The 25,866-nt window shown below is 34.5% G+C and overlaps 1 protein-coding gene across 2 annotated transcripts in view; it reads right to left on the bottom strand.

Annotated features, from left to right (window-relative positions):
* The window catches only part of LOC114178647 (AP-1 complex subunit gamma-2-like), a 43,427-nt gene extending 18,539 nt beyond the window's left edge, over positions 1-24,888 (bottom strand). Inside the window, exons 1-8 of one of the 2 annotated variants that reach the window (XM_028064665.1) lie at positions 24,625-24,888; positions 23,444-23,746; positions 23,188-23,329; positions 9,638-9,811; positions 7,397-7,576; positions 4,690-4,844; positions 444-534; positions 173-336 (exon numbers count right to left, since the gene is read on the bottom strand). In XM_028064665.1, coding sequence (XP_027920466.1) covers positions 173-336; positions 444-534; positions 4,690-4,844; positions 7,397-7,576; positions 9,638-9,811; positions 23,188-23,329; positions 23,444-23,746; positions 24,625-24,656 — 1,241 coding nt within the window. In that variant the 5' untranslated portion in view covers positions 24,657-24,888. The remainder of the gene's footprint in view (positions 1-172; positions 337-443; positions 535-4,689; positions 4,845-7,396; positions 7,577-9,637; positions 9,812-23,187; positions 23,330-23,443; positions 23,747-24,624) is intronic. The other variant, XM_028064664.1, reaches the window with a different exon arrangement.
* Positions 24,889-25,866: the final 978 nt, after the last annotated feature.

Here is a 25,866-nt window from a genome sequence, read left to right as displayed (position 1 = left end):
GTGCCAAAAAATCATTTCATGACAACAAATAAATATTAAAACACATAATTCTAATACACAGGCAACTCTAGCTTGCTAACCCCACCACAAAAAAACACGCGAAGAATACAAATGATAAAAATAATACGAGTTCACTCAAGAAGGAATACCATTGTGAACCTATATGACTCACTTTGAAACTATTGAACAAATTTTTTCAGTAAGGTCTACCCTGAAATCTTGATCACTGACTTCCAGATAGTCTACTAGCTCCTTTGTTAAGGACTTCACATTAGTTTCATTCACCAGAATACAAACAAGTTCAAGGGCTCTTCTCCGAATTGAAGCATCAGAATCCTAAACCAAAAAGTCAATTCACTACCTTATCATATTGCAAAAGAAAGCTTAGTTTCACCATTAAATAGGAAGAAATAGGATGAAAAATATGCTCAATTAATAAATACCTTTATACATTCCAGAATCGTTGCTCGATGCCTCTGCACTGCCTGAACATCCGCAATGACAACCTTAATCAACATGTTTAATCCCACGTATCTGAAGGGATAAGTTTGAAGATTCCAATTCACTTCAATAATGAATACAACAAGAAAAAGCAAAAAATTACAAAGTTCTTTAAAAAATAATGGAGGGAATAAATATAAAGCCTAGAGAATCAATGAATAGCATTAATATAACTGAATACCAATCATGTCAAAACAGTACTTTAAAACGTTAGATCTTAGTAAGTTGGAAAATATGTAAAGGTAATAATTAGGGATATTCGCCATCATTAGTCATTATTAGGTTTCCTTATACTACTACACTTGAAATGATTATAATTAAAGGATTTACTTGTGTAATTAAACACACAATTCACAACGGCAGAGAAATCCTTTATGGTATCATAGAGCTAGGTTTCCTTTTCCCTTCGCAACACTATTCACACGACCACTACGAGTCTTTATTCAACGCCTTCAGCCCTCCTTTCTCCAACAAGCACACACCACCAAAGTTGGTGTCCTTCTCAGATCAGTGCATGAAATTGTTTTCTGATATTAGAAGTTTAAAGAGGAGAGAGAGAGAGAAGAAAAGGCAATTTTGTATTGATTATTTCTATCTAATGAAAAACAAGGGTCCTCTTTCTATAGTATTAGAATAATATAGTTGAGAGTTGATTTTAATCAACTTGTTTTAAGTCAGTTCTCTGAGTTCTGTACTACAATGTATTTTCTACTATTATGTGCAGTTTCATATGTTACAGTTGTAAGGTTATCTTAATATTAACGGAAACCAGTGTCTTATAAATAGTTTATCATATACATGCCTTAAGTGATTTTTGAGATTAATGAAATAGTCCTATTCATTGTTCATCTTCCCTCTCTGCTCCAGTTCTCTAACATGGTAACTAGAGCTTTTTCTCCACCTATCCTAGTTACTTGATGATTGTTGCTTCAATTGTTCTGCTTCCGCATTAGTTCAATGTGAGTTTCATTCATCGATTGCGTTCGTTGTTCGAGTTCCTTGGTGTGTGAATTCGTTCGTTGTCAACTGCGCTGGCGGATTCTATTTGTTCGGTTTGTTTGACTTCGTCATTTCGTCGTTTGTGCTCTCCTTCCCTTTTCACTTTGTTCACGTTTGTCTCAGCTAGTGATTGTTCCTCATCTCGTTCGCGTAGTCGTTGCGTTTTATTCTTTCGCACCGATTTGTGCTAAATTGTTTTCGATTTATGTGTGCTCGTCAGTCTTCTTTAATTGGCGATTTCTTCTTTGTCTGCCCTCGTATTCGTGCTTTTTGCTTGCACTGTTTTTTATTGATTGCTTGGTACTTTTCTCATGGCTTCGCCTTCGTTCCCTACTTTCATAGCTGAAAAGTTTGATGATTCAAATTACTTGTACGTGAGACAATATGTTGAACCAGTAATTAAATCACACAAATTGCAATGATTTGTTGTTAATCGTGTGGTTCCTACACGTTATCTCACGGAATCTGATCATCTGGTTTGTGTTGTCAAACCTGAATATGACACCTAGGAGGTTCAAAATCAGACTCTTCTTGTCCAGTTGCAGTTTACTCTTTCTCAGTCTGTTATGTCCAAAGTGCTCAGTTGTAAGATTCATGAGTATTTCAACCTTCAAACCAAGTCTCATGCCAGACAATTACGTATAGAGCTGTTAAACTTGATTCAAGGTAAAGACAACACTTCATGGATACCAAATTCTGGTGTTGGTTTCTATGTCACTTGTGAGCCTCTAAATATTAAACAAAAGAAAGAATTTGATGGACCGGACCAAATTTTCATTGGCAATGGTGCAGCTTTGAGCATCTCCAGTGTTGGCTCCTCTTTGTTTGTCTCTCCTTATGACTCTATTGTCTTGTTTCAGTTAAATCATTTGTTGCATGTTTCGTCCATTACCAAAATCTCATTAAGTGTCTGTTAATTTGCAAAGGATAATTCTATTTTTTGGGTTTCATTTTGATAAGTGTCTTGTTACATCTTAGGGAACGAATAAGGTCCTTCTTCATGGAGTTGTCGACCCTGATGGACTCTACTCATTCACTAATGTTCATCATTTTCCTCATCCATCCATAGTCAAGCTAGCATGAGAAGAGATTCAACGATGGTAAAGGCCATAAGAGTCACATCCGGTGTCAATCAATCATCTATCCTAAACTTCGATCTGGTCAAAAAACATAATCTTTATCAAAAGACATGAAACAATCAAAGGAACTAGTGAGAAGACTAATGGGTAATAAATTAAATAGAGATCCAAGGAGACAAAAGAACATTGTCAGTGGAAAATGAAGATAAAAGATGAGTAGTACCAACACCATGAGGGAAGGCTCGAGAACCATTGGTCATGGTGACAAATGGTAAAAAAAGCCCTAGAGTTGAGAACCTAAGGATCAAGAGAGGTGGACTGAGTGAGACCAACAAATAAAGGGCCTATGTGTGTATAGTAGTGGAACCAGACATTCGATGATGTTCATCATACCTTTTCATGAACTCATGGAAGATCGCAGGTGAATCAAAACTTTCAGATGAAGTGGAGTCTGAAGCAAAAGATGGAGATGGAACAGTTTGGGCAACAACATCAAATCAAACAAGACGACCATGCAAGGCAAATCAAACATTTGAGTTGACTCTTGACAAGTATGCAAGAACGGTTGTTATCATCATGCTAAGATACCAATTTTGATGAATCACAAGTGGAGATAGAATAGTTCCTATGTTAATTATATTATTTTTACATATTCTTTTCTATTTAGGCTTAAGCCCACATTCTCATTATTATAAATACATTACCCTATGTGTATTTTCTACACAAGGGAGATTAATCATATACCTAGTTTTAATATATTAAATATGATATCAGAGTCGTGCGTTAGAGTCTGTCCTAGAGAAATTTGATATTTGTCGGGTCCATTGTTCCACTCACTATCGAGCCACTATCGGACCATTCATTAATGTCTAGTCTTACGCTCGAGATGTATATACCTCGGCTTGAGGAGGGAGTGTTGGAAGTCCCACATCTCTTAGAGATAAGGCCAGTTTAAAGCATATCAATGGGTGCAAGCCTCACCTTACAAGCCGGTTTTGTAGGGTTGAATTAGGATTTAAAGTCAACTTCTTAACAACAACATTCAAGAAATTTTGTCAAAGATCCTAAAGATTTTGAGTGTCATTTGTGTACAATCGTAGAGTCTGAGACCCCAAAACGTGTCTCATGGGTACGAAATATTTGTCTAAGGATTGATAGTTGACTTGAGAACACTATAGAGATGAGAATCACTATAAGACTAGCGAGAGCGGTCTTTTTCATCCATGGAGGTTGTTGTTTGAGTAAGATGATCAACATAATTTTACTCCTTAAGCGAAAGCTTGCCTAAGTGTCACAAGTCTAACTTGTTAATGGACAGGGAACATTGACATAATTAGTAAAAATGGAAGAATCAGACCGAGAACCACTACGAGAAGCCATTGCACATTGGAGAGAGAAAAACAACTTCGTGCGACAAAAATGTACTAAAATAAGGTGAGAAAGGTCAATTGGCCTCCAATCCTATAAACTAGACCAAATTGCGAAAGAAGACAGCAAGCTGAGACTGGCACCAGTGATTGATGCCAAAAAGGATGTCCGACATGGCACCATGGGTGGTGGCTAGCAAACTAGCTAGAAGGACACACTAACAAGAATGAGGGATTGTCACTGCTCTGTTGGATGTGGGACTGATGGATCAGTGATCAACTTTCAAAGGAGATCCCATCCCTGATGTCATCGGGAGGAATTACAATTGCAATGGAAAAAGTGCTGACAAAAGAGGCTGGAATCGAAATGAAACACAATTGTGGAAAAATCTTACACCAATGAACAACGGGTCCCCTGGGAAGGCACACGTCTAATCTAGGCTTTACATAGCGTGTTGAGATATATGGTGAAGAGAAAAAAATAATCTCTCTCTATATGTCTATCCGAGGATAATATATATATATATATAAAAGTGTATGAAATACAAACGAGATATGAAGAAGATACCAAGATATCATAGGATCATGTATATATAAGTCTATCAAATACAAAGAAGATAACAAGAGATGGGCCCATATATTAGTTACACTTAATAGCCTTAATTAAAATAAAAACATGATGTTGTACAACTATGATCTCCTTATTTACATTTTTTATAGAAAAAGCTTACATAGAAACAAACCTGATATTGTTGTCTCGGTGCGACAAGAACTTTCCTAGAATATTAATGGCAAGAACCCGTAAGCCACCACTATCTTGAATGCTCATTATTGTTTGAACACACTCATATAAGATGGCATTGCCAATGGTTTTATTTGACTCAATCTTTGTAGCCACCTAAAAGAAATATCAATTTAAATAAATGACCATAAATTAAGAGAGGAAAAAAACTTGGCTGGTTGTAATAAGCAATAGTAAATGTGGTGAGGCGAAGTGTCATAAACAACGTATTTGGCTTGAGTCACGAGGAAAGGGAGATTTGCTCCAATGACAAACTACAGCCAAAATCCCTTTTTTTCCTGTTAATTCCCTATTCCACTCTAATCTTATGCATTCCAAGCGAACATGCATAACTCATGCTTAGAAACAATGGCAGATATGGGATTGGGGATTGAATTCAGGTTTAGGGATTTCAAGTTCTCTGTTAAAGTAGTGAAAATTAGGTATAGGGTTAATTTCCCTTGTAGAATATATATATATATATATATATATATAGAGTAATATATTTATAATGAACAATAATAAAGAAAATATGAGCTAAGCTCATACACATAATATTGTAACTAACATAAGATATTGTAACTAACAATATGTTAACAATATCTAACATTCTCGATCAATTATAAGGGATTTCATATGTTTATTGTTTGCACTCAAATCATTTTGTTTGACAAAAACCACAACAAAAGAGCACATAGGTTGCCACATCATCAACCTTTGTAATGGTGTTAATAGATAGGGACAAGAACTAGAGTGTTAGTTATATGATTTGGTTGCATTAATTAGGGAAATATAAATATGATATGATTTGATTATATTATATTAGATAGGAAGATATGATATGGTTTGATTATACTAAATAGGGAAATATTTGTGAAAATAATTCCCGTTTATAGTTATCGAGTTTATTCCTATCCCTTTTTCATTATAAATTAGAGTACTTGCGTAGACAAGACGAACAACTCCAACCAACCTCCCTCTAACCAGATTTTCAAAAATTTAGAGGACTAAAAAGGGCAAAAGAAAAATTGGAGGACTAAAATAAGTCCAAGTTTAAGGGATTATTAACATATTTAAGTCTATTTTAAATACTTGATTCCTTAAAATATGCTTTTAGAACTTATTACATGGACCCAAATTAACTATATGGCTTACTGTTTTATAGCTTCCCTAAAATGTGCTTTTGTATTGTTCAGTGAGCAATCATGGAATTATTATAAATACCACACTAGTTTCTGTAGCTTTCTATTAATCATGATTTTCCCAGCCACATTTAAAGTTAAGATTATTGAACTTTCAAATAAATTCCTGTTAAAATGTGATAAAAAAAAAATCAAGCTTTTGAAAAGCCAAAACCAACTATTAAAGCATAAAACCATTTTAAAGGCCAAAATTCTTAGTTCTTTTATTTTAAAAACCGCTTTAGGCTTCTGACCGATCATATAACCAGTTTTTAAAAAGTAGAATCAGTTTTATAAAACCAAATGCAGTTATGAGAAAATATGAGATGGTTTTGATATAAAATGCAATTGACACATATGGTTAAGGTTAGGTCATATGTTGTCAGTAGGATATTAAATGTTCTACTACAAATTGTTAGAAGCTAGTAGAAGATTTTAGAGATTTTTGTGTAATTATTACTTTAGGATTAGAGTTTTCTACATATAGACGCTGATATATTATTTCAAATGAATCAATTTGAATAAATAACTTCTTTTTTTCATATTAATTCTTTCAAGTTCATATATGGTTACTATATAGGAGTACCTTGAGATAGCAATATGATTTACAGAAGTCAAATGCTTCTTCCTTGGAGAGTGCAGATATAGAGTGACCAAAAATATCTAGTCTAGTGCAGAAGTAGTGGCAGGCCCGCTACTATGCCACCACAAAGGCGCTGTAGCCTACTATTTAAAACCCTGTTTCTAAAGCATCCATTTCCTCAAGAACAAAGTTCTCCCTCTTTCATCCTTTAGAGCTTCAAAGACTTTTTGAAATTTAAATATTATCCATTCTGTAACAAAAGCTCTAGGAAACAAACTAGCAGCATACTAAACTTTCACTTTCGAAAAAAGAAAGAAAAGAAAATAAATTAAATATGAATTTAATTCTAAAATAGGAAATAGATTTAATGATTTAACAGCAGAGCCAAAAAGGAACAAAGAGAGACATGAGAATTAAGAAATAGCAAAGAAAAAATGTAGCAAAGAGGGAGAAAGCATTGGATGCTTTGCGATCTGATCTATACTCCTCAAAATTCACAAGACTTGATGCCGATTGCATCTAAAATTTTGAACAAAAAAAAAGTATAAAACCAAACAATGCTAAAATAAGACTTCGATCCTTAGAAACACTGGGCATTCTGAATTTCTCTTGTTCCTTGTTCAATCTAGTTTTTTCAAACTTCACAAAGATCTGGTCATTATCCAAAACAACAAGGAAACAAAAAGTTTCCTTTCATTCCTTTATTAACACACTTGCATTAGTTTGTCTTGGCACGTAAGGCAAAATAATTTGCTTTTATCGAATTGAATACAAGTCGGAAATTTTCCGAACAACGTATACAATTTTCAACAAGATTATTAACAGAACAACACCGAAATGCCATTTTCAATCATTTCTGCAGTACAAACAAAATATAAACCATAAAATTGACATTGAACACTGACCTGAGCAAGTATGTCATTCATAGAATCACTAGCATCTGCATCACCTTCACCCAATACCCGCAACAGTCTAAGCAATCTGATATGCAGAAAAGGGTCCATGAAACCAGCAACATCATACTCTGGTGAATAAGGATTATTTGCTAAATCCTTTAGAACTCTGACCAAACCATCCGTGCATTTCTACAATAATTTTTCAAATTGTATCTTAATACAACAAAATTTGACCTAGGCCAAATAAATTTGTAGCAAAAATTACAAATAAAACACCCTAAGATGAAACATAATGTAAAGTTGTGCATATGAGCCTAGTTTGCATGGGCTTACATAAATAAATAATTCATAGAATTTGAGCTTAGGACCGAACTCAACTGCAAAAGACTAACTTGTAAGATGAAGATTGTACAAGCCTTATAAGCACGAACTTAGCCTGCATCTAGTTTTTTATTGGAATAGGCACATATCTATAGTCATATGGAATCACAACTACCTAAATATAATTGACATCTTAATTGGCTCCATTATATGACACTTCACTCAGCCTTTCTTTTTGGTCAGCCCCACTTTATGTAGCCCCTTCTTGCAAGCAATTTGAATAGGTTGCACTTAAGGTAGATTAGGACTGGCGACAATTAAGGGAACTTTCAACGTATCCATGGCCATAGGCCAAGAGAATCCCCAAGCAAGTGGCCCAACAAATTATCTAAGACAGACCCCCATTCCCATTTTAACATATGATCTTAGTTTCAAACTCAATCCTACAAAATTGACTTATAAAGTGAGGATTATTCAAGTCTTATAAATTTTATTATATTGGTAATAAGTTTGATATACGATTTATATGAACTTGCTTACAATTTATATGTACCTTCTTGAGGGGTAGTGTTAGATCTAACGGCCTTTGGCCCATCTCTTTGTACTTTCCTATTTATAAACGTATAAAACTATGTGTTCTACACAAATTAGGGATTGAGTGTATCCCTCTCTCTTTTATTTCAAAAGCTATAAATAGTTATCTCCTCTTTATAAATCACTTTTTGGTATATAAAATTGAGAGAATTATTTTAGAGCATTGTCTCTTTTGTGAGAGTGATTCTCATTATTTGAGTCTTATTTTCATATCACGGGATTCTAGTGGGTATTTTCTCATGTGTCGTTGAAGTGGTGTATTCTTCCATGTCATAAGTCTTCACCACATTTTCCTTTTATTGTGTTCGGTTCATGTGTTCCTAAGTTTCTATGTTACACTTAGTCTGATTCTTATAGCCTCATAGCAATCTTAATCCATATCTGTTCTTGTGTTGATAAAATCATTAATTCAAGCCTTTCATGGATTCAATTTATTACTTAAGGAAAGGATGAAATTCTAATTTGATCTACTTTTCTTCCTATTATATTCTAATCCAGTTGCAAAACCCAACCAGCCAGCAGTGCAACCTAACCTGTTGCAAAAGCCACCCACTTTGTTCCAAAACCACACAAGGTGTACGGTGACCACACTTCCACAACTCATGTAGTGATTCATGATAACAAACAATTCACCAATGTAATTCATTTTTTCCCACTATTGGAATCACATTAAATTGCTTGAATCTTATCATGAATAGATAAATACCTAAATTGACCCTGAAAGATTAGTACATTGACTGATAGGCCCTTGATTAAATTTTCATGTAAATAGGCCCTTGAAAGATTCAATTGTTTGCACTAAGTCCCTCGTATCCAAGGTAAAGAAAAGTATCCAAGGTAAAGAAAAGTTGAATCTTCGGATCAAATATTAAACTTCTCTTTATATTTGATATGAAAGACTTGTATGGAAGTAGATGAATTTTTAATTACCCATTTACATGCAAACAAATGAATCTTTCAAAGGTTCATTTATAGACAAATTTTAAGTAGGGATCTAGAGTCACCGCACTCATCTTTCCGGATCAATTTGGGTATTTAATTTATTACATACTGACTACAATGATTAAAAGTGAAAATAAAACATTTTCTAAAACTAAACAAACCTTAAAATTCTTGTAACGAACTATCATTAAGTAAAATAAAAAATGTATTTTGTGTTTAACTATCTCGGAGCAACAAGATTGAGAATTAGTGTATCCATGTAGATACTGCAGTACAGAATGATTTTGTTGTGCTAAGTTTATAGTGGATAAAATTACTACATTTAATCTAACTAGTAGGTGGAGGAAAATACATTAGCTAAGAGAAATAATTATAAGAAAGACTGAAAAGCACCTTTCTAACATGCTCAAGAGCTTCTGAGCTAATTTTGCACAAATCTGTACAAAGCTGAACCCCTGTGATCAAAACTCCATGATGTTTCTCCCTTAGTAAGGCAGTAGCAGGGCCAACAAAATTTTCGGCCAAGTCTGGAACTTTCTTTATGATTCTTGCAGAGCACAATGCTGCCTATATAACAGTGAGTATACAGCTTATCAAAATGAACAATAAAAACTTAAAAAAAAAATTGGGAAAGGTGTTGCCTATAACTCAGAACTCCATATTAAATTACAACATAACTAGAATTATTAAGCAAATGGGAGGCAGACTTCTACTCAAAATAATAATAATAATAATAATAATAATAATAATAATAGTAGTTGTAGTAGAAACATCCAAAAACACATTGAACAAAGTTGGCACTTGAATGGGGATAAAATTGATGTCCAAAACCAACTAAGATGTCATGATCTCAAAACACTGAAACTACCTTTGGTATTATAAGATAATAAAATAATACATAAATATATACCAACAACCAAGCTCTCAGAAGTTGAGGTTAGTTACGTGAATTAATTGATGCTATTGAGCTCTACAAGAAAACTAAAATTTAGTGATTCATTGAACAGGAATTTAGCAGTGGTTTCTCTTCAAGTTTCTCAATGGCTTCCACTAACGCTTTGAATTGGACTATCTCCCACTTCTCCCATTGGAGCCTTTGTTGTCTTCCTGTCCTCAGTAGGTGGGTGGTGATACTTGAAAATTATATTTGTAATGTCATAAAGGTATAGAACAGGACACCATATATATATATATATGGTAAGTGTTATCATTTAATACAACACATTGAAAGAATATATTATACTCCGCATATAGTTAGTCATTCGAACATAAAGCATCATAGTTGATGTACCTTAAAAACTACTCCCTGAAAAATAAAATATATTTGAAAATTTGTTACTTATCAAACAAAATATTCCTTGGGAGTATTGCAATTTTTCAATTATTTAGGGATCCTCTAGGAGATCTCTCCTTTCAGGCCCGAGTTTAGAATTAATTTGTGCAAGGAAGGAGACAACAACAAAAAACTATTCAGAGTACATTCAAGGAAGGGCAAAAAGATTATACTCCACTCTGTGGGTCATCAAAAAATGACTAATGAAATCACCAAATAGTTCTAATGTTATATACAGACATACATATATAAACAATTCTTTAGTTCTTTACTTTAATATAAGTTAATATATTCATTTATGTTTTATGACATTACTTAAGATTAAAACCGGAAAATATACGATTAGAGGGCTTAAAAGACCCCTCTCACTTTCTTCTATTTATAATGAAAATCTGATACAGGAATACCGCTGAAATAGTTATTTCAGCTAGTGTAGTCAGTAGGACTTAAGTAGAGAGTTGAGTGTTGAGTTATCTATAATCATTATACCTAGCGGTCTAGGCCAGTCTCTTAGCTTTCCATCTTCCTATTGTACCAGCTATTATTCAATATAAATATATGAAGATGAGAAGGATCTTTTGAAACCTTCTGAAAATATATTTCTCAGTTTTAATCTCAAGTTGGTACCAAAGCAGCTTGATCCTGCTCTGGTTTCCATCTCTTCTTGTCCGACAGCACTTGTCATTGTTGCTCGCAACTGTCCAGCTTCATTTGCTACTATCTAGTTCTGTTTGTAGCTGTCCAACGTGTCAATCTCTCTTCCTTGACATTTTCGCCACCGTTCGTCACTGTCCGCAGTCGACTGCCGTCTTCGGCCACCTTAGTTTTTGCCGGAAACCACTGGATTTGGAGCGCCTCTCCGAGTGACAGCCACCCCCGCCGATGCTGGAACCAAAATCCCATCCATGCGCCGCCACACGCCTCGCCTTTGTTAGTTGTGAATAGGCACATGTAGTCCACATGTTGTCGTCTGCTGCTCGGAACGTGATTCCGCCACCTCCATAGCTTTCGCCGAAACCTCCTCTCCCTGTTCTGCCCCTTGAAACTCCATTTCTGTGAAGTCCAAAGTCGCCCCTTGTGAAAATCACTCTAGGGCTTTCGTTTTTTCTTCCTGTTTTCACACATTCTCGCTAGTTTCTGTTGTTTTTCGTCAAATAATGGCCACTGGAAGTGCTATCTCATTTTCTGGAAGTCCTTGCATTACTTCCGAGAAACTGAATGGCCAAAATTATCTATCTTGGTGTGGTTTCTTGATCAAGGTCATCACGACCACCTTGAGAAAGATAGAAGCCATGTACCTTCTAAGAAAGTTGAACAATGGAAACAGGCAGATTTCCAGCTATGTGCTATACTATGGCAATCAGTGGAACCAAGACTTTTGATGTCCCTCAGAGCCTTCAAAACCTGTCATTCCTTTTGGAAGAGGGCTCAGAATATCTATGCCAATGATATCCAATGCCTTTATGATTCGGCAAACAAGTTGGCTTCTCTGAAAATGACCAACCATGATATGATCTCCTTCATGAATAAAGCCCAATCAGCTGTGGAAGAATTGCGGATGTTCTTAGAAGTCGACTCTTTAGATGAAATGAAGAAGAAGTTTGACAAGTATTATATGGTGATGATCCTTCGCGCTATTCATCCAAACTTTAATCATATTAGATATCAACTTTTGACCTATCATGAGATCCCTTCCATGGATACCTTGATCACACGCATGGTTCGTGTCCCAACGCCTCAAACTTAGGAAGCTCTTGCTCTAGTGGAACCATCTGTCATGGTCGCCACTCAAGGTAGAGGAGGCGGACGTGGAGGTCACGGGCGTCCTCAGTGCATATATTGTAAAAGGATGGGTCTCACCCAGGAAAATTGTTACTTCTTTCATGGTTTTTCTTCCAAAACAGCCAATGTCTGTCAGGCAAAAACTACTGAATCCAAGTTCACTGAGGATGAGTATCAAGAATATCTACGACAAGTCAACAGCTTGGCACAATCATCTTAAGCTCCAAGTACATCAACAGCTTGCCTCTTTCAATCCATGGAAGGTCAAAATTCATGGGTAATTGACTCTAGTGCTTCTGATCACATATCTGGTAATACCTCCTTATTCTCAACCATTTACTTTCAAGAAAAACAACATTTCATAACCTTTGCCAATGGCTCTAGAACTTTCTCAAAGGGAGTGAGCCAATTTTACATGTCTCCTTCCCTAAACCTAAAATTTGTCCTATTTGTTCCTAATTGTCCTTTCAATTTAATTTCCTTAAGTTAGCTAACCAAAACCTTAAATTGTTCAATAACCTTTGATAACAAATCTTTTGTTATACAGGAGCGTGCTTCAGGGAGACGGATTGGAGAAGGATGTTTGCACAAGTATTCCTTAATTGAGGAATTCCAGCAACATCATTTCTTGCAATGACTATATCATCAACATAGATGATTAGATAAACACATTTCCCAAGAGGGTATTCCAATAAAAAACTAAATGATCTGCTTCAGTGGGTTTGAGCCCAAAAGTTTGAACTACTAAGCTGAATTAACTAAACCAAGCACGTGAAGATTGTTTGAGACCATAGAGAGAGTGACGCAACTAGAATATTTTACTAGACTCCTCCTGAGCAACAAACCCAGGAGGTTGTTCCATGTATACCTCCTATGCAAGGTCGTCGTGAAGAAAGGCAATTTTGATATCCAATTGATGGAGGGACCAATGACGAATTGCTGCCACGGCAAAGAAGAGGCGAATAGTAGTAATCTTGGTCACGGGAGATAATGTATCAAACAATATCTAACAATTATAATTGAGGCCAAAAACTTGAGTATACCCTTTTGCAACTAATCGGGCCTTAAGACGATCAATCGCATCATTAAGACCAACTTTAATGGTATAACCCATCGACATCTAACAGTCTTTTTTCCAGATGGAAGGGACACTAACTCCTAAGTATTACTGGTCAAGAGCCTGCATTTCTGCAATCATGGGTTGTCGCCATCCAGGATGATCAAGTGCTTCCTTCACATCTTCGGGAATAGTAACAGAAGACACTAAGGATAAAAAGAAACAACAGGGAAGCGTCAATCGGTGATAGCTAAGAAAATTATAGATAGGATAAGGATTTCGAGGAGAACAAGTACCTTTCTAAGTGCAATGGGACAACCAAAATTATCTTCATTAGGAGACATGGTATTGAGCGACGATGGAGAAGGATCTAAAGTGGGGGATTCACCATTATCTTGGAGAACTAGACTATCCACCAGGATCCTGTGTCAGATGATATCAATATGTGGAGATGGTAGTTTCAGAGGACCTTGATTAAGACTTGCAGTGACAAGGACATGGGAAATACTAGACTCAGATAGGAATAAGAAGGATCTGTTGTATGACATGAACATCTAAAACAGATGGAGAGTAAGGAGTTTGTTCAAATAATGTAATATTGGCAGACATGTACTATTTCATGGTTTCAGAAGAGTAACACCGATACCCCTTTTGAATTCATGAATAGAGGAAGACACATTTGATAGTGCGAGCAAAAAGCTTGTCTAAACCATGGAGAAATATCATGAACAAAACATACACAACCAAAAACTCGAGGAGAAATCTAAAGGAGAGGATTATCTAAAAACAGAATGGAGAAATGGACCTTATGATTGAGGGAGAGGGATGGCATTTTGTTAATAAGAAAACATGCAGTTAAGATGGCATCTCTCAAGTGATGGACAGGAAGATGGACACCAAGCAAAAAAGGTACTAGCAGTTTCAACCAAGTGTCTATTTTCCTTTCTGCTATACAATTTTGATGTGGTGTATGAGGACAAGTGGATTGATGGAATATACCATGTGAACTCAAAACGACAGAAAAATCATACTAGAAGTACTCTTTGGCATTTTCACTTCTTAGGAATTTGATTATGTGACCGAATTGATTTTAGATTTCATTTAAAAAAGATGTGAAGATGGATAACAATTCAAAATGGTCTTTCATAAGATAAACCCAAGTACTTCTTAAATATTCATTCATGAATGTAACAAAATTCCTAAAACTAAAGATCCGACTTCCAAGAACAACCTCAGTTCTTCCACAGCTGATTGGGCTTCACTCATGCAGAAGACCATATCATGGTTTGTCATTTTGAGTGATTCATGTTTGTTGGCAGAATCGTAGAGACACTGGATAACATTGGCACAAATGTTTTGAGTTTTCTTCCAAAATGAGTGGCATGTTTTGAAAGCTCTAAGAGACCTAAGAAATCTCGGTTCCATGGACTGCCACAACAAGGCACACAGAGGGAAATCGGTTTGTTTCCATTGTTCATATTTTTCAGCTGGTTTCATCTTGCTCAAGGTGATCATGATAACCTTGGCCAAGGAACCACAATTCAACAGTTGCAGTCCACATTAGATAATTTTGTCCATTTAGCTTCTCAAAACTAATACAGGGGCTTCCAGAGAATGAAATAGGATTTTCAGTGGCCTATATTTGACAAAAAAAGCAAGAAACTAGCGAGAATGTGTGAAAGTAGTAAGAAAAAATGAAAGCTTTAGGGGATTTTTCACAAGGTGTGACTTTCAACCATGTTGGAACATAATCAAAACAGGGACAGCAACGTCTAGCGCATCGACATGATGGAGTTCTGATGAGCAGAAGGCGGCAGGTTGTGATCACGCGCCTAGCAACAACAGGCAAAAATTGGGTGCGTGGGGCATGTGGATGAGAACTTGTCTCCGACACTAGTGGGGTTGGCCATCGCTTAAAAAGACGCTCCAGATCCAAGGGTCACCGGCAAAAACTCCTGTGGCCGGCAACGGTCGCCGGCAGCAGACGGAAAAAACAGTGTCGGAGATGACACAAACAGGCAGAGCGGGACCGACCCGCTCTGATACCAACTTAAGATTAAAACCGGAAAATATATGATTAGAGGGCTTAAATAATCCCTCTCACTTACTTTTATTTATAATGAAAATCTGATACAAGGATACATAGAAGACTAAGGGACTGCCCTAGAATCCTAGGTGCAGAACTAGATATGGCTATATGATGTTTCCAACACTCTACACCCTATACTTAAGGTTAATGATAGTACATAAATGTAATAATTATAACAACATTGAAATAATAATTTAATATGTTCATTTATGTTTTATGGCATTGAAATAAACTTTAATTTGTTGCTAGACATTTTTAGTTTTTGATAACTTATCTTTATATATACTCTACAATATTAAGATCATTTTTAAGGTCTATAGGAGGGATTAACAACGGTAGAGATTGAGGGAGTAATTAAGAGGTAGGAATGGGGTTGGATCAGACGTTCATGTATGTATCATTTATACAAACTAAAAAGAAATTTTTATTTGTTTTGGCAATTGTATTTTTTTCCTAACATATCACTTAAATATGTGTCGATGTATGTCTTCTAGTTATTTTCCTTTCGAAAATGATTGGGTAGGCTAAAGTGGTCCCTTCATCAACTCTAAAACATACCTGGGGAATTTATGTGTGAAACATAAAATTATAAATCATACAAAAGATGGACCCAAGTAATTTTAGTACGGCACAAGAACCTCTTGTATGTGTATCCAATATCAATTTAAAAAGAACAATACATTTTTTCTACATTACAATAATGAGGTCACGAGACCTATAAAGACATGAGCCTGTTGTTTATTTTAGGAAATATAGAATTAATTCTAAATCCATGTCGTTATGGGATTGTTTTCAAATTCATAATCTTAGTTTTAACAGCAAGATACACTTGTAATAAAGATTAAAAGTCTAGCAAGGATAAAATAAAAAACTTTCTAAAATACATAATGAGCAGCACAATTCTGACACCCCCCCACTCCTAGTTAGTAAGTTTTCTTCATTCCCAGCTTGGATATAATTTTTTCAATGTTCATTCAATTTAGTCATTTGGTGAGTATGTCTGCAAGTTGATTTTGAGTGGACACATATGGGGTGCTAATCAAGCCATTGTTTAGCTTTTCCTTGATAAAATGTCTACCCACCTCAATATATTAAATTCTATCAGCTTGCACTCAGTTGTGAGTTATACTAATTACAGATTTATTATGACAATATAACCAAGTTCATCCCACTTCATCTTTAGGATTTCGAATATAATCCTCAGACATAAAAGTTCACATATTCCTTGGGTCATTGCTCGAAATTCCGCTTCAATGCTTGATTTGATTACTAAATTTGTTTTCTGCTCCTCTAAGTCACTAGGTTTCCACCAAGGAAGGTACAATATCTAGTAATTGATATCCTATCCACAACTGACCTCGCACGGCTTGCATCCATATATGTTTTAGTACTCTTATTTCGTTTAAATAAAATTCCTCTTCCTACAATTTCTTTTAAAAACTAAACAATTTTAGGAGCAGCTTGTAAATGAGCCTCCTTTGGTTGGTGCATAAATTGGCTTACTAGACTCATAGCAAAATCAATGTTTGGCCTACTGTAAGATAAGTAAATAAGTATTGCAACAAGTCTTTCATACATTTCATTGTCCACTACAAAATCCTCCTTTGCACTTCTTAACTTCATGTTTGGATCAATTGGAGTACTAGTTGGTTTGTAGGCTTCTTCCATGTTTCTTTAAGCAAATCAACAACATACTTTTGTTGAGATAGGAAGTTTCCCTTTTTGGAATGAGTCACTTCAATTCCTAAAAAATATTTAAGTCTTCCTACTGTCTTAATCTCAAATTTTGTGGCAAGACATGGACTTTAACATTTGTTGTTCCTTTTTGTCATCCTCAATTTCTATAATATCATCAACATACGCTAGCAATATTTTTACTCCCCCTAAAACTGAATGCTTGATGAATAGGCTATGATTCCCTTGACTTTGTTTATAACCCATATTTATCATGACCTTGGTGAGTCTAGCAAACCATGCTCCAGAAAATTGTTTCAGCCCACAAAAACCTTTTATAGCTAGCAAATAGTTCATTAGATACCCTTTAAAGCCTGGGGTAGCTCCATATATATTTCTTTATCAAGTTCTCAGTGTAGAAATGCATTCTTCACATCAAGTTGTGCAAATCCCAATCATGATTTGTTGCTAATGACAATATTACTCTGATTGTGTTCACCTTAGCAACTAGGCAAAATGTCTCCAAATAATCCACTCCATGGGTTTGAGTGAATCCTTTGGCCACAAATCATGCCTTATAACATTCAATAGACCCATCAGCCAAATATTCACTAGTTATACCCATTTACACCTCACTGGGTTTTTTTCTAGTTGGTAAGGTGATAAGTTCCCAAGTCCTATTCTTATTTAACATCTCCATTTCCGAATCTAAGGCTTATTTCCATTTCCTATCAGATAATGCTTTAGATATAAAGGAATTTGTGGTTATAAATTTAGGTTCGTGAGAAAGGTTTATGTGTAAGGGATAATTTTTCAAAGGACTGGAAATTTGATAGATGGTAAAGTGGATGGGTTTCTTTTGGGTTCATGTTTTCATTCCCTTTCTAAGGGCAATCAGATGCTCAAGGTTTTGCTCCACCTATGCTTCTAAATTTTCATATACAAACTCATTACAATTACAAAAATTTATAGGATTAGAAATAGTTACCTCACATAATGGTGGTAGGTTGGATTCTTTGGTATGGACAGATTTTGGAATGACCTTTTCTCTCCTTGAATAAACCATATTTTTCTCAAATTTTCAACCCCCATTAGTTGCGGACTTAGGTGGAAATTGAGGTGCAGATTCAAGTGTAGGTTCGGGTGTAGCTTTTGTAGGTCCAAGAGGTTTAAGTGTAGGCTCAAATGTCATATTTGGAAGCCTGAGAGACTCATCTTCCTCTCTTATATTCTCCCCTTTAAGATGAGGTTGCTTGAAGTAGTTCTCTTATTCATTGAAGGTGACAGTTAACACAAAATTTTTTGGATGGTGGATGATAGTATTAATCCCTTTTGCCTAGTTGAGTTGAGTATCTTACAAAACCACATTTGACAGTCCTAGGATCCAGTTTTTCCCTTCCTTTACTATGAACACACGCAAAGGATCCACACCCAAATATTCAAGGTTGAAATTTATATATAGGATCTATGTATGGGTAGAATGAGGATAGGAGTTCCATTAGACTCTTTGATAAGTGAGATATAAGAAAAGAAAGACTCATAAACATTGAGCTTTAAGGTGTTATGTTGAAGGCAGCATCAGGTCTTTTATATGGGCAACTTATACCTCAGTGAGAGTGAATCTCCCGAGTTTATCTACTAAAAAAATTCCAATAGTATCAGAGTTAATGGTCTTGGTGTTCGACTCAAATAGAGAAAATTATGTCTAGTTGTGATAAGAGCCAACAATAGGTAGGGTTAGAGGCGAAATGTATTAGGATAAATGGGTGGGACAAGTATATCTTATTGTGGTAAAAACCCATTATAAAAAAAAACAATTCACAGCTGAGGAGGGACTATTAGGAATCCAAGTGTTAGATTGATCGCCTCAAAGCTCGAGTTGTAGCCAAAGGCTACACACAAATTTTTGAATTGGATTATGGTGATACTTTCTCTCTAGTAGCAATGATGGCTTTTGTCTGCTTATTTCTAGCCATGACTTCTCTTCAACAATGGTCTCTTTATCAACTAGATGTCAAAAATGATTTCCTCAATGGAGATTTGCAGGAAGAAATTTATATGGAACAACCTTTCGGATTTGTTGCTCGGGAGGAGTCTTTTGGATTAGTGTGTCGTCTTCGCAAATCTTTATATGGCCTTAAACAGTCTCCTAGGGCCTGGTTTGGAAAGTTTAGCAGCGTTGTTCAACAATTTGGTATTACTTGAAGTGAGGCAGATCATTCGGTCTTTTACCGTCACTTAAGTGTTGGATGTGTCTATTTGATAGTATATGTTGATGATATTGTTCTTACAGGCAATGACCACCATGGCATCTTCCAGATGAAACAACACATTTGTCACCATTTTCAAACCAAAGATCTTGACAAACTCTAATATTTCTTGAGTATTGAGGTAGCACAATCCAACGATAGTATTGTTATATCTCAAAGGAAGTATAATTTGGAAAGTTTTGAGGAAATTGGGTTGATGAATTCAAAACCTATTGACAAACTCAAACTCCTACCAAATCAAGGGGAGCCTATTTCAAATCCTTAGCAGTATAGAAGATTTGTTGAAAAATTAAATTATCTTACAGTTACTTATCCTAACATTTCCTTTGCAGTCAGTGTGGTGAGCCAATTTCTTAATTCTCCATGTCAAGATCATTGGAACGCAATCATTCATATATTAAAGTACACTAAAGGATCTCCTGGAAAATGTTTGTTATATGGTTTCAATAAACCATACAAAAGTTGTTTGTTATTCAAATGCTGATTGGCCAAGATCTCTTTCTGATAGAGCTCTACTTTCGCGTATTGTGTCTCCATTGGTGATAACTTGATTTCTTGGAAGAGCAAGAAACAAAGTGTTGTGGCAAGATCTAGTGCAAAAGCATAGTATAGAACTATGGCCTCAACCACTTTTGAACTTGTTTGGCTTAAACAATTGTTTAGAGAATTACAATTTGGAGATGTCACTCAAATGACACATATATGTGACAATCAGACAACACTTCATATCAGTTCTAATCCTGTCTTTCACAAGAGGACCAAACACATTGAGATCGATCGCCATTTCATTCGAGAAAAGATTGTCTCTGGAGACATCAAGATTGAATTCATTAACTCAAATGATAAGTTAGCAGATATTTTCACCAAGTCTTTTAAGGAGTTCGGGAATTGATTATATTTGTAACAAACTTGGTACATAATTAGGGAAACATAGCGTCTATTGTTTATTAGGAAAAATAGAAATTTTTTTATATTAGTAGATGATGTTGATATTACTTATTACAATATCTTTTATTTACCATATTTATGTTTGGTTGTCATATATACTTGTATCACTCTTTATTATAAATACATTCACCCTATGTATACTTTAGACACGAGTAATTTTATACAGTTTTTCTCAATATTCAACACTTAGAATCCATAAAGTAAACACATAACAATAAATTAAGATTTAAGGAATAAGCAAAATTCATGCAGAATAGTAGCAGATAAGTAAAAGGGTAATATAGTAATTTTGTTACACAAATACTTTTTTGTTATAGTTTTCATCGTGCAGCTACTTTATGCTAGAGGGAGTTTGGTAGAAAGAAATGTTTTCATACCTAGTAATCATGAATACAATGAATGACTAAATTTTGTTTGGTCGGAGAAAAGCCTTCTTGGGAATATTTATCAAAATCATCATTAATTTATACCAAATTAAGAGATTTAATAAAAATAACATGGTTTATCTTTCAGTAAAATTTCTAATTTTTCTTGGGAAAGATAGTCTCCCACCTCTCCATGGAATTATTATTGTGGGAAACTTAAATAAAATCCATTCTAGAGAAACCTTTTTTTCTTGGTAATGTTACCTTTCAAAAGGTAAACGAAACGTGGGAACCATACTTTATCGATTTCCAATTGGCGGAAAGCTAAAAATGTCCCTTCTACCAATAGCACCCTAAGAGTTTCGGTTGATTTGCTACCTACTGAGTCAGCAATTAGTTAGACTTCAGTAGCTTTCTGTCTAAGTTTTCTGCACTATAAATAGCTACATCTTTCTTGTATCAGCTGCACTAAATAAAAGCTAAATGTTACTTCTCCTTTATATTTCAGTGTTTTTGGTACATTTAAGTTTTGAAAGTCTCAATACTTTTTGTTTTAAAAGAGTTCATTTTGATCTTTCTCAACCAAAATGTTAAATAGGTTAGCATAGTTGGTTACTTGTTCGTTAACCTATTTAATGTTGTTAGATATTGTTTAGATATTGTTTAATATTGTTAAGATATTGTTACATATTGTTAATCACAATATCTTCTATTTACTCTATTTATTTAGTTACTCTTTTTAGTTGTACCTCTCTATTATAAATAGATTACCCTATGTGTGGCATCTCTAAGTTGAAACAACCTCTTTGTCACCATTTTCAGACCAAATATCTTGGCAAACTTAAGTATTTCTTGGGTATTGAGGTGGCACAGTCCAATGATAGTATTGTTATATCTCATAGAAAGTATGTCGTGGATATTTTGGAGGATACTGGGTTGGTGAGTTCAAAGTTTGTTGATACACCCATAGATCCCAATACTAAACTTCTACCAAATCAGGGAGAGCCTATATCTAATCATGAGCAGTATAGAAGATTGGTTGGAAAATTAAATTATCTTACAGTTACTCGTCTTGACATTTCCTTTGCATTCAGTGTGGTAAGCCAATTTCTTAATTCTCCATGTGAATATCATTGGAATGCATTCATTCGTATCTTGAAGTATATTAAAGGATCTTCTGGAAAATGATTGTTATATGGTTCTAATAATCATACAAGAGTTGTTTGTTATTTAGATGCTAATTGGGCAGGATCTCCTTCTGCTAGAAGATCTACATCTGGGTATTGTGTCTCCATTGGTAGTAACTTCATCTCATGGAAAAATAAGAAACAAAGTATTGTGGCAAGATCTAGTGTAGAATATAGAGTTATGGCCTCAGCTGCATGTGAACTTGTTTGGCTCAAGCAATTGCTTAGAGAGTTACAATTTGGAGATGTCACTCAAATAACACTCGTGTGTGACAATCAGGTTGCTCTTCATATTAGCTCTAATCTTGTCTTTCATTAGAGGACCAAACACATTGAGATTAACTGTCATTTCATTCGGGAAAAGATTATGTCTGGAGACATCAAGACTGAATTTGTTAACTCAAGTGATCAGTTAACAGATATTAGATATTTTTACTAAGTCACGGGGGCCTAGAATTGATTATATTTGTAACAAGCTGCACATATGATTTGTATGCTCCAGCTCAAGGGGGTGTTAGATATTGTTTGATATTGTTAAGATATTGTTTGATATTGTTAAGATATTGTTAATTATAATATCAAACAATATTTTCTATTTACTATATTTAATTTTAGTTACTCTATTTAGTTGTACCTCTCTCTATTATAAATAAATTAATAAATTACCTTATGTGTGGTTTATACACAAGAAATATTAATCTCAAACCTTATTTTTTCTATATTCAACAAATGTTATAGTTAAAAAGAACTAAGATAAACATGTTTAAAAGCATAAAGTATCATATTGATACTTTTAAGACCCTGTTAGTGGACACATCAACACATATTTAATGTTTTTTATAAAAATAATCAAAATGAACATTTTTAAAACCATAAAGTACTAGATTGAAACTTTTAAAACTTAAATACCAAAATGTAAATCATCAAAACATAAATGACTAAGAATTTAACCCTTAATAAATATAAAACTTCTACATCCTCTATCGCTCTCTCTCCCTTCCCTCTATGTGGTGAACTCTATTAAGAAGTTCCAAAACTAATTACTTGAAGTAAGAACAAGTTATAGTCATTATGTACAGGAGACACTATTAAGCCATAAAAGCATTTATGGTTTGTCTTCCTCTCCTAAGGATAGATCAATGCATGACTCTGAATATCCAATATATGTATCAAGTTTCAAAATTCATGAAGATATAAAATTTTGAATAAAAGGGTATGAAATATTATGAAAAGTTCACCTTCTTCCGTATATTAGGATCTCGAAAATCCAGTAATCTCTCAACCTCTTTGGCAAGATCACGAGCCATTTCTGCTGAACAAATATTTCCTAGAGCACAAAGAGCAAGTCCCACAATATATTGATTTGTGTGATTAAGATCTCTGTGACTTAGCTAAGGGTGCTATATCCCATCATCAATGTTGCTAGCATCTTAGAAAGGAAAGCAAAATTTAAGGAACGAAAAAACAAATGAAAAATAACATGAAATTGGATACTGTTTCAAAGAATTGGTGACCAACATTAGAACTTCTTGTTTTTCATCAAGAAGCAACATAAGACCAAGGTAACCCATTCTCTTCTCCGGAAATCCAGGAGATGCTATCAACTTGAGGCACTCCATTTGACCAAAATGAGTGGGGTAGCCAAGCATGTGGATGAACATTAGCTTGGCCAGATTCCGATGCCTATAGTGTTGATCATTTCCATTTATAGAAGTACGAATGGCAGCACATTCTTTTCTAACAACAGCACGCTCTTCTGCTGCAGTCTTGCAAGCACGTATGGCCCGAATCATGTCCCTAAATGCAGGGATATGAATTAGATTGTAAATAGATACTGATAATATTTTAATATTTTAAAATACATAATAAACATTTATATCTTTGAAAAAGAACTAACTACATGCTAACTGCATTTGATTACCATATAAAAACTTCATTCACGAATACAGAATGACAGCGAAGCACACAATCACGACTTATAGAAAGGAAGTATAGTATTTGAGTCGGTGTGACCACATAGCTGCACCGCAATTCCAACTTTCTTATATAATGTTGTATGGAAACAGCAAAAGTTATCATAGAAAGGGTGGAGAAGAGAATCTCAATACAAACAAAATACCAAATTAAACAAGAGTGCTGCCCAATCCATCAAGGATAAGCCTTTGAAACAAATTATGAGCAGACAAGGAAATTTAATAGATAAACCTCGTGCAAATAAAAAATTCTTCACAAACACTTGTAGAGGAAAACCTCTATCATCTTACTTCTCCAAAAGAAAGGGTGCAAGAACTGATTTTAACTCATGAAAGAAAATTAATTCATTTTATCTTCGTATTTTCTTTTCTCATAAATACTTACTAATTTATCCAGAGACCTCACATTCTAAACAAAGAGAGCATATGGAAAAAACCCCTTCTAATGACACATGCACAACAATTATTAAGCAATACCGGCATAGGATCAGGCGAATGGCAATTGGCAATATCTTCAATATAACTTAATGAAAGAAAAAAAAAAAAAGAAAAAAATCTAGACACTAAATCTGCTGATCAACTTAATCTTTTGCCAATTGCATCAATGACAAACAATTTCGCAAATTTTGAGGTTCTTCTGAGAGTGAGAATGCTTCTTCCTCAAGAAAGAACAAAAGAAAGACCGTGATTTGCATTACATACCTCAGACGCGCGGGAGAAGAGAATGCATTCATGATCGGAAGTCGAGCGGATCCGGTTTATTTGGTTTTCGATCTGAGAGTGAAAAAGAAATTGGATCTGAGTAGCGTTTTTGGTGTGAGCCTCTGAATTTTCTTTCTCGTTCTTTTTTCTTTCTTTCACTCACTCGCAACGCTCGTATGCAATGCGCTATGGCAACATTGCTGCATATGAATTTTGTAAAAAGAAACGAAAAAGAAGAAAATAAATGAAGGGGACTAGGTTGGTTGAACATTTACATCTAGCCTTTAGAAATCCAACCGTTTTTTTAGAACGCGCAATTTAGTAAATTGGATTTGCATGCTTCCTCGTGAAGAAAACTAATGATTCAATTTAAAAAGTATATAATTTTCAAATTTTTAATTTGATCATGCTTTTATAGAATGAGTGTTAAATAACGAATAAGTATATATAAAATAAATTTAAACGCGTTTTTGTAAAATAATGCTTTCGAAACGGGACCAAATGAATTTATTGTCATAACTGAATTAATAATTATATGGTCACTGGGTAAACTAACCGTTGTAAGTATTCACAAAGTTAGTTATTCACTTTTAATAATCAATAATTTGGCTTTTTCAAAAAAATAAAATGAGTAAATGATGTATAATCTCGTCAATCAATTGAGTATATTAAATAATACAATAATAATTTTTATAAAACTGATTATCATTGTTTGTAGTCCATAAAAAAAGAGTTTTGAGAGATGAAAGTAAAACTTTAATTTGGTCTATCACAAACACTTACTACAAAGAGTGAAAAAATGTGAGCACGAATTCAAATATTAGGTTCACAACTAGGTTACAAGGTTATTAAAGAATCTAAGATTTCTAGATGAAGAAAAAAAAACGTAGTTTCAAGAACTTAAAGATCAGGATTTTAAATGTGCTTTTTTCACATAGAGATAATATTTTTTGTTGTTTTTCTTTATTAGTAGTACATGAGTAGGGTCATCAAGTTTAGTGATGTAATAAACTAGTCTTTCTACCCTAGTAACGCACGGATTTTTATAAATGTAATATTTTTTGTAATAACAAGGGGTTTTGAGATATTTAATAACCTATATGATGAAAATATAATGTCTTGTGTCATTACAAAGACCTTTCGCTTGATCAATATTTTTCAAGAACATAATTGGCACACCTGTTTTCAGCTTGAGTTTATGATTTGGTATCCCTGAACATTTGATATCATTTAAAAATTTAG

The sequence above is a fragment of the Vigna unguiculata genome, chromosome 3, assembly GCF_004118075.2.
Source record: "Vigna unguiculata cultivar IT97K-499-35 chromosome 3, ASM411807v1, whole genome shotgun sequence".
Lineage (NCBI taxonomy): Eukaryota > Viridiplantae > Streptophyta > Magnoliopsida > Fabales > Fabaceae > Vigna > Vigna unguiculata.
Note: the sequence above shows the minus strand (reverse complement) of the source record. Positions and strands in the feature narration are given on the sequence as shown.